The sequence below is a fragment of the Pterocles gutturalis genome, unplaced genomic scaffold (assembly GCF_000699245.1).
Source record: "Pterocles gutturalis isolate BGI_N339 unplaced genomic scaffold, ASM69924v1 scaffold12173, whole genome shotgun sequence".
Lineage (NCBI taxonomy): Eukaryota > Metazoa > Chordata > Aves > Pterocliformes > Pteroclidae > Pterocles > Pterocles gutturalis.
The window spans coordinates 17,376-27,532 of NW_010123263.1; the positions used below are offsets into that span (position 1 = coordinate 17,376).

Genomic DNA, 10,157 nt, shown 5'->3' on the forward strand with positions numbered 1-10,157 from the left:
GCTAGATTGCCTTGTTCTGTTTGGTGCAAAATGAAATGCTTTCTTTTGGATTACATGTACATGGAGCAAAGAAAATGGATGGCTGATTTTATGAAACTGAGCATCCTATTTCATCCAGGAGTGAGGGGTAACACAGAAGAAGTAGGAGACCAAGAGAAGATTTAAACTTGAGTATCAGATCTCCCAGCATAATGCCCTGACTACCAGACTATTTGGTATTTTGTGTTGCCATGTTCCTCATGCCTCCTGTTGATCTTATTCCACTTGGTTTAGACAAATATTTACTCATACCAGGACTGAGGCACCGTGTTCCCATTTTCCAGGTGAAAGTCCTAACAACCATGCTGGTGAGTCTTTCTCATGGAAACTCTGTCCCGATGGCTACGAAATTATTCTATACCAACTGAAATCTTATCATCAGATAGTCTGAAGGACCGTCGGCCATTCAACTTTCCATTATCCAGGTGGTTAGGAGTTTTTTTAAAGAGGTCGAGTATGTAGATTTATCCAGACTCTGGGAGATACTGTATGGAGACTGATTCCCTGCTGCCTGCATGAATGTCATACCTATCTGCTGCCTAAAAAGGAGCAAAGAACACCACCTCTAACCATCTCACAAACCCTCTTCTGAAAACAAAAAAGGGCAAATCCAGGAGAAGCTATTTAATGAATTCAGTCCAGGTTGTCAGGCATTTTGGGGACAGCTTGAATTGTATTTTCCTCCAAGCTCACCACCTGCCAAGGCCATTTCGGTCAGCTCTCCCTCTTTCCAATCTACAATGCTGAAGAGCCAGTCCTGAACCACTTCTCAAGGTAGACCTCCAAAGGAACTAAGTGCTAGTTTTACCTGCTAGGCAACTGTGCTAAGTCATTCTATGGTGTGGGATTTGGGTCCTTCTGAGAAAGCTCCAAACTAGAGGCAAAGGGCATAGTACCATTTTCTGGAAGAAGAGCTCCTCGGGTTCTGCTGAGCCTTTACTGACATCAGCCCTGGCTCCATGTCCTGCCATAAAAAGCAGATTTTACAGCAGTTTTTGTAGTGCCTTTTATCCTAATAAGGGAATAAAGCCCTTCTGGTAATCACACCAGTTGGAGCCCCTGCACGGAAATGGATGGGTGTGCGCTACAGACCGTGCTCTTCATTTAGCAAATTACTCGGTGTAGCTTTTCTCTGTACAGTTTCAGCAGCATCAAAGGGAGAGCAGGTATAGATGCAGATGTAGGCTGTCTGAAACTTTCATATCTTCTTTTTATGGGGCTGTAAGGCAACTTCATATATCATGCAGCTGGACCTTTTCCATGTTAGTAACACAGGACACCCAGTACTTATACTGCTTAGGAAAACAGAAATAGGCCTAAATCCTAGATCCAGATGTGAATTTGGCAAATAGCCCCTTTACAATGGGACAAAGAAATATCTCCGATCCAAACACTTCTACAGTTTGGGATGTTTGAAATCAACTTTGCACCCACAGCAATTCATTAATCATATCTTTTAAATGTTTAAACTTCAGCTAGAACATAAAATCAACATTTAAGGTTCTTGTTAATTTGTCTCAAAATTGGCATCATGTAAGAATCCCTTCATTAAATGGATAGTCTCAGAGACATTTTCAAGAGTAATTGCTGCCCTTCTCTTTTTCTGCCCTCCCCTCTTTGTTTTACTTTAAAAGAGGTAAAGAAAGGTAGGGCAAAAAGTGAATATTGCTGACCCGAATTCTGCTGACTTTCATTTCCATTAATTTCTACATAACTGGGAACTCTTTTGGCAGCCTCCCATAAAAGGCATAATAAATTGCTTTTGTACCAGTAGAGGAATTCATTCTCTGTCTCATTTAGCATCAACATTGCTGTGAATTTCAGACAACAGTTTCTAAAACGTCATCAGATTTCTCTGCCTAATGTCAATTTGGCATTTTTCCCCTCTTCACAGAATGAACGCTGGAGAAGTAAAAACAGAGGAAAACAAAAACAAGTTTCCATGTCAGTTGTGTAATGTGCAGGGAATGAGCCAGGTTTGCTCTTCCAGCAGGTGCCCGTGATTCAGCAACATCACTAGCACCACTGGCAGGAATCGATGACATTCTCATTAAAGCGACCAGCGATTACACAGCCCGGATTCATCCCTCTGAGGGTTTTTTCCCTCCTGACATGGCCCAGATAAGTTTATTCTCCTTGTGCAAACCATTGCCTGTTCTAAGAATAGATAGAAACCTTCAGGCTATTGATGGGTCAACTCAAATGAGGAAAAAAAAAAATCAAGGAAAATAGAAGTCTAGTAGAGTATCTTTGCTTCAGCATGTGATCAGATTACAGGCTGCCTCTCTCTAAAATGCTGATGTCCCTTCACTCCTGACAATTTCAATGGCCCTTATGAGCCCTTAGCCCCTCCTACGGGATTTAGGCCCATAAGAAATTGTTTCACTTCCTTCGCAGCTAGTGATCATGTTCCCAAATGATGTCTGGGGCAACAGGAGCCAGTCTTAACCGCCACTGCTTTCTGCTCTCAGCCTCCAGCCTCATCCATCCCCATCCCATTGAACTGTTGATGCTTGGGCAAAGCCAGGAGCCCAAGGGACAGATGTGGTCATACCCACAATATGCCCTGTCAACAGCTCCCCTGCAAATCCCATCTTCATTTACGTACATTTGGGGCTGGGGTGCAGGGGTGAGACATCACTAGCCCTTCATGTGGGGTAGGATGGGAGTCAAGGGGATGTCACTGCTGTGGTATCACTGCGTCAGCGCATTTTACAGCCTCTCTCCATTGCTTCCTTTCACTGAAATTTTTCACGAGAGGTACTTTGCAAGTGCTTTGCATATGCAGGGTACATCTGATCGAATCATGGTTAGGGAAAAGGCTGCGCGGATGTTACGTGCTGCCTGCTGGGTACATGGGGACAAGTTTCCCCAGCCCTCATGCAGGTGTCCTCTCCCAGCCTGATCTATCTACTATGGAAAAATCAGGGAGAATTGAAGTCCTGGTGCTGGAGGGTGCCTTCCTTTGTGTAATTAAGAGCGGCCTCAGAGTCCCTGGGAGTTGCTCTTAGTTGCTAACAGCTGTCAACTAGTCTTTTGGCTCACGAACCATACCCCCACCCTGCTTTCCTCTGATACCCACACAACTCCACCTGGCAAAACTGTATTACAAACAGTACTGTTAAAATTATATAACAGTTTTGATATGCTCTCCTAGGGAGAAGGGCTACAGAAAGGAAGGCAGATTTTAGCCAGCCAAGAAGGCAACATCATAGGGAAAATGGGATCTCGTCTATCCGGCCTCTCCCTCCCTGAGCAGCACCCGGATGCACTGCTTGCAGCCTGCACCACTGCCTCGGCCCCAGCTGACATCGTGCTTCTGATTCTGTCCGTTGTATAAATCTCGTTACAGTCCTCAGGATCGATAGTCCTACTTAAGGCAGTCAAAGGAAAATTTAAGGAAAATTTGGCTGCACTTTTTCCCTTGCAAATATTAGGAGATAGCCTAAAACAGTGCCTAGTAGTTCACTGGGGGGAGCCTGAAACCCAGTAACAGTTCACTTTTTGGTTAGTGTTTCTCTTTTTTTTTAATGCAATCTGTTTATTTTATTGGACTGACAGGGTTTTCTCATGTCAAAGACAAGCGCTTTTAGTATTATCCTTGCCTGGCAGCATCCGAACCCAATACCCAGTGCCTCTGAAACTGGGTGGCCCTGTCAGTCCACAATCGCATTTTGCTAAAAACGTTTCCCCCCCCCAACACGTACAATGAAACTTTGTACGTCAGGAATTAAACTATTGAAAGGAATCTGGATGTGGGAATGCTGAGACATATTGAAAAATAGTTATTATAAACAATGTCTTCTTTTTATTAATAAAGGAGTAGAGAAAGCCACATTAGGAAAGCTTTTCAAAGAAATTATGTGGCAGATCAAAGGATACAGAAGGCCTGAGGAGCGAGCGCGGATACAGATATGCATAGCCAAGGGGTTAGAAATTAATCTACATGAAGCTTTGCAACTTCAGCGGTAGTATTTATTGTCACACATGCTAACTGAGTGAAGAAAGGAAGTTCGAGATGGTTTGAGTACATGATGTAAAAGAAGGATCAAAACTAAAGCAGGGGATGATCAGTGTTCCTCTGGAGCTGGGTGCTGCCAGATGCTCAGCATCTGGCCCCTGAAGAGCCCTCTGCAAGGAGAGGGCTGATCTCCTATGCACTGCAGACAGCAGGCATCCCCAGCCTGGCTTCAGCTGAGTCTGGATCAGGGTTTAAGTGGACATCTTAGTTTAAAACAAAAGCCTTCATGTTTCCCTTCCTACAGCAGGATAAGGTTTTGCTGGGGTTTACCAGTCATATGGGATAATGCACAAAAATGCATATATATATATATGTATACACACTATATATATGCTATATATAAGCTACATATACTAGTTTTGGAATACGTGAGAACGGCAGTGCCTTGAATTATAAATTCTTATCAGACCATTTCAGAAAGAAAGGGGTACATGCACAGTTGTTTTTTTAAAGGATCGGTTGGGCATGATTTATTGTCTTTGCTCCAAAGGAAAATCTTTGAAATAGAAGAACCTGAACATTTAAAAACAAAATGCCTAGGGTTAAGCTGTGGTTAACTTAATCATAAAAATTATATAGATCTTAATTAAGAGGTTTGTAAAGTACTCCAGTTTGTCATTGTGTTTACAGCTACATGTGATATCCTCCGAAAATCTTGTTCCAGTATCAGCTAACAAAACTGGAAAGTTTGTTTAGATTATTGTTCTGCTAGATAAGATAAAAGCTGTGATAACATTGCAGAGTGATCAGCCTGGTTACAGATACGGACACCGGCTTATGGCTTACCCCAGAGGCTGCAGTCTGTGTGCTGGGAGAAGCGGTTTTGCTACAGTCATCTGAGTTAGTAGAAGACGTGGACGTTGGAGTCATAGGAACTGCAGTAGTACTGTTACCTGAAAGATCGGGAACTGGTATTAAAAACAAATATTTTCCAGCCAGGGGAGAAAAAACTCTTGCAGCTCGACTGTCTTATCTTTTTATATTTACCAGAGCATGCCTTTGACTTATTTATGTTCTTAGGTTTTCGCTTCCTGGTCTGAATTCCTTCTTTTTTCATAGCAAGAGGTCGGGGAACCTGAAAAAATTAGATTTCCACACCAATCACAGATTTGCGTATGTACTCTAATATCAAAAATAAAAATACACTAGAAGATTAAATGGTGATGAAAATGCCTGTATAGCAAGTCAACTTTCCTGTGTCACAGTACTGATTCCAAAAAACCTTCGTATTCTATTTGGGCAATAAAATAGGTTGTTTTGAGGGAAACTTTAGCTGAATAAAGAAAGCAAGGAAAGTTTTTTCTTGATGTGAACTAAACAGTTTTTCCAACACCTTAGGCAGTCCACAGACAAATAGCACTTTTTTTTTTTTTTTTTTTTTTTTAGGGAAAAACAGCATAATTTGGCCATAGGTCATATGAAATCAAATTGGATGGGGTATATCTAATCCCTGATTCCTTATTCCAGTCAGTTAGGAATTATTTCCAGTGGCTGATTCTGGAAAGCAAGAATGTATATGAAGGGAAAAAAATACTCCTCTTCCTGTGGACCATCCATGCAAACCAGATCATTGCCAGTAAGTGTCTTAGGACAGAAGCTTTAGGCCATAATCAACTTAGGATTTGTTCTTCTAAGCAGTTCTGCCCATGATACAGCTATACATTATCCAAATTTATCTGTAAAATGTGCTCAAAACTCAGCTTTGAGTTCTGTGTCATCACAATGATAATCATTGCACAGAAAACATTGGCTTAAAGTATATTTTAACTTAGTGATAACACAAATTTGGGGAAAGACAATTCAGACATATGCTTACTATCATTGTAATGTTTAAACCTGTGATATAATTCAGTTTTTTTCTTGAGAACTAGACCATGTCCCAATCATTCCTAATGCCCTCACTCTTCAAACACTTGTGCTTGACTGCAACTTAATCCACAGGGGCACAGCAAGCTCCAAGTCCCACCCAAAATATACTCAATCACATTGAGGATAAAGCTATTTTCTTCCTCTATTATTGCCTAGCAAATGCTAAAACAACATTTGAAGTTTTGCTGGCATAGCTATGGCTTGAATTACATTTGAAGTTTTGCTGACATAGCTATGTCTGTCCATGAAGAACTATCTTGTTAAAAGTCTAGGATTTTTTTTTCTGGAGAGCTGGTTTAAATCCTGGTGGCAAAACAACTTCTGCCACTCATCCAGTGGAAATCTGTTGAGAGAGCTACAGCGGCAGATACATAACTTGTCAATGCTGGGCGTTTTTCAGTCATTTTATCCATTTTGTATGCATTCATCCTTTTTTAACTCCACAGTCCAAATCATGAGCCAAGACCATCAGCATCAACAGAAACATAGCCCTGACCTGAGGAAGCCCAATGCCACCCCCAAAGCTGCCAGGCACCCACTGGCCCTTTCCCAAAGAAGCATCCGAGCTGGCGGGGAATCTCCCCTGGCAAAGCGGCTGCTTACCCCGTGGAGTTTCATATAGAGGCCGCAGGCGTTGCAGACAGGCTCGCCCTCCGCGTTCCTGCGCCACAGGGTGGTGGTCGTGGTGTGGCAGTTGGCACAGGACAAGCCCAGCCGCCGGGACGAGGGCTAGAGGCAAGTGCAAGCAAACACAGTCATCAAAAGGCAGGCAGGAGCAAATGATTTATGTTTTTACAGTTTAAAAAAGTACTTTAACACTCAGTGGGGACAGTAGGACCTTTTTTTATAGTGTCTATCAGTGATGTCCCAGACTTAAAACAAGATTATTCTAGTTTCAGAGACTGGAAAGCTGACGTGAAATGCGAGTTGCGAGTCTGCAACTACAGGCAGTCGTGGTGGAGGCAGAATTTACATTTTGGGAGTTGCTGACCCAGGGACCTCTGTTCAGACCGCTGGGCACTCGCTTTTCGTTCAACAGAACAGCTAGGAAACACCTCCACTACAGCTCCATCCAGCTGAGCAGAAGGCACACCACTCCTTTCTCTCATCAGAAAAGTCAGCAACCTTAATCATTGTCCCTCAGTGGCACCACAGCTGCAGAAAACAAACTTTCCTGGGTGTCGGAGGGTAACACGTACAACAGTGGCATCTTTGTAAAAACATATTTTTATCATCGCCCATTTTATACTCGCGCAAAAACCAACATGCCTGGGGAGCGTGTTTTACAGAGCAAAGCTTCTCCTCGGACAGCAGAAAAGCTGGTGGGTGACAACAAGGTCCCCACTGCAAACAAACCATTTATGACACTCTTCTGTGGAGTTTGGAGCCAAGATGAAGCAACCTTGTATCAGAAATAACCGTATAACCTGGAGCTTTATGGCTCCAGGCTGTATATCATAAGTGAAGGCAGTCCTCATAAACATGTGAAATGAAGGTGAATGGGTTATAAAAGTCCCTGTAACAAGTGATCTCTTTTACGTTCATCACAAATAAAGAATTCCAGCTACATCATAAATCTAGTCTTTTTTCAAAGTATTGCATTGTCAAAAAAAAATATAAAAAAATCTGTGCCTAGCTCTGTGTTTGGCAGCTGAACAAGTTTACATGGAGAACTCAGGTTTAGAGGATTGCATTAATCTTATTCTGACTATAAAGTGCCCATAACCGAAATTACTAACTTAAGCGTACAATGCCCTTCCTCTTGAATCATTTACTGCTGGGTTGTTAGACATAACTCGGTCACCTTTGATACCGCAGAACTGTCTGCCACTTGGGAAAACAATAAAAATGTTTTGAGAATGAAGAATATTCCAGAGTAATAATCTAGTTTCTTTAATTTTATCTGTTTGAGTTTCTTTAGCAGTAAGCTGTTGTCTTACACTGCAGCTCACAGAGAACTCCAGATCAAACATGCATTTTGTAACTTTGAATTAGTAATCCGTTATTAATTGCACAGAAAAAAAGAAAAAAAAAAAGAAAAAAAAAAGAATGTAATCTAGGCTGAAGAACACACATATGCTTTTTAATCTTAAAAAAAAAAAAACAAAAAAAACAAAAAAAAAAACAGGTCTCATGCAAACGGAATTTTTGACCTCATTATTAAACACGTATGCACACAGTGTCCAAATTGTGCTCCTCGATTCAATATGAGTTTTACATGGATCGTGTAAAAAAAAAACGGGTCTTAACACATATGCTGCATTTTCTCTCTTTGCAAGTGAAATGCTGTCAGATGTTTCACTCTGTTAAATCTTTCCTTTTCTTGCATGCTGTCTGGTATAAATCTTCATACATTTTGTTTCAATAGCTTTTGCTCATTCCCATATTCAAGCAAATGGGGGGGTGGGGGTTGGCATGTTTTGAAGCTAAAATGACTTTTCTGCCACAGGAATTTTATCAGAAACTTCGGGGCAATCTAAACATGTTTAGCATTTTCAAAACATTTTCCCTTCTCACCTACATATTTCCAACTGTGTGAACACGCAGTCATGGTTGATTTATAGTTATGGCCAAGGTACTGGGTAGGGATGGTTACACAGAACTATTTCAGAGTTATTTCGCTGAGGTGTCAGGCTGAAATCGGGCTGCAGTTTCACTCTGGTTTAGTCTCCTCACCCCCCACCCTTCCTTCAAAAAAAAAAAAAAAAAAAAAAAAAAAAAAAAAAAAAAAAAAAAAAAAACACAAAAACGAAACACAGAAATACCAGAACTGGGTATCAGCTACTTGAAATCCTTATCAGGACAGGGTGCCACGGCCAGTCAGGCTCTGACACTCCAGACAAGTGGCAGATCTAGCCCGTCTGCTGCGTTTGTCCCCGGTAATGACATAACACCTCCTGTCATGAAATTTAGCGGATGGCTAGCTAGAAAAAATTAGGCACCCAGCAGTAACTAACCTCTGGCTTAAAGTTAAATTAACTCTTTGGCTTAAATAAAGGTCTTTAAGCAGATGTGGGGTTGGTTCATGAGTGCTCACTGTCTGCTCTGATGATCGTGCATTTGGATTTTGTTTCCCCTGGCACCCGGTAAGGGCATTAAATTCAAATGGTTGTGAAATAAAGAACGGGATGTGTTTTAACGCTAGGAAAATAGGCATGGAGCGAAGCAGCTGGAGTGATTGAAAGAGGCTTGAAAACCTGATGGGTTTGATACACTGTCTCCATACACAAGGGTCCAAACATCAGCTTGGATTATACCGGCGTGATTTATCATGGCTCGCTCGGTAACAGCCATTACTGAAGAGCGTATTCTTTCTCTCTGCTGACCTCCACCCAGATTTGCCAAACATAATGTGCAGTTCCCGCTTGTTAAATTTTCTCCTTGCCTATTCAATGTCAGCTTAAGTTATAAACAGGGGTCTGGTTTGTACTATTTATTTCCCCCTCTAGTTTTAGGAGTATATTTTTAGAAAAATTGCCGCTCATTTCTTAGGAGTAAAACAAAACAAAGGCTATTATCATTGTTTAAACAATTGGTTTTCTTTGAATTATATACAAAACTTGCTTACATTCCCAAGGATCGAGCTCTCAGCAAACAAAGCAGGTCTGGAGAAATTCCTAGCCCTCAGAACAAACACTTTCCAACCTTGATTTTTTTTTTTTTCTTTTCTGCTGGAAGCGTCCAACATCAGCAACACAAATTTCTTCCAAGCCACCGATGCCCCCTCACTGATGGAGTCCATCAATTCAAAACGCCAGGCTAGCCTGTGCCTGGTGTGCAGCTCACCAGGCACAGAGGGTGATTCCACCAGCGTGGGGCCCGGAGGTGAACCCAAAGCGGTGTCCAGAGGGTTGCCAGCCTTGTCGCCCCTCATGGTGACTGCTGACATGGTCAGGACCCCCATTTTGCTTTTGCAGCTGGGGGGATCACTGGACTAACCTGCTCTGATTGTGCTCCCACACCCTTGCCCTCACCGGCTAGCTCTGACTGGGGGTCCCTCAGGGTGCAGGTCGTCTTGCCCACCCCCTCCCCTCCATCCCCACTCACCACTCTCTTCTGGGGCTTGATGAGGGGCCGGCTGAGGCCGTTCATTTTGGTGTAGAGCCCGCAGGCGTTGCACAGGTAGTTGCCGGTGCCGTCCCTCCTCCACAGCGGGGTCTGGATGGAGCCGCAGTTAACGCACTCCCGGCTCTCGGACAGGTCCTCCAGCAGCTCTGGGGGTGCAGAG

The 10,157-nt window shown here is 42.6% G+C and overlaps 1 protein-coding gene across 1 annotated transcript in view; it reads right to left on the reverse strand.

Moving 5' to 3' along the window:
• Positions 1-10,150, reverse strand: part of LOC104464968 (transcription factor GATA-6) — a gene marked incomplete at its 5' end in the record, with an annotated part of 13,967 nt that extends 3,817 nt beyond the window's left edge. The window contains 4 exons of the mRNA XM_010077846.1: positions 4,847-4,953; positions 5,048-5,135; positions 6,533-6,658; positions 9,977-10,150. Of these exons, the coding sequence (XP_010076148.1) occupies positions 4,847-4,953; positions 5,048-5,135; positions 6,533-6,658; positions 9,977-10,150 (495 nt within the window). The remainder of the gene's footprint in view (positions 1-4,846; positions 4,954-5,047; positions 5,136-6,532; positions 6,659-9,976) is intronic.
• Positions 10,151-10,157: the final 7 nt, after the last annotated feature.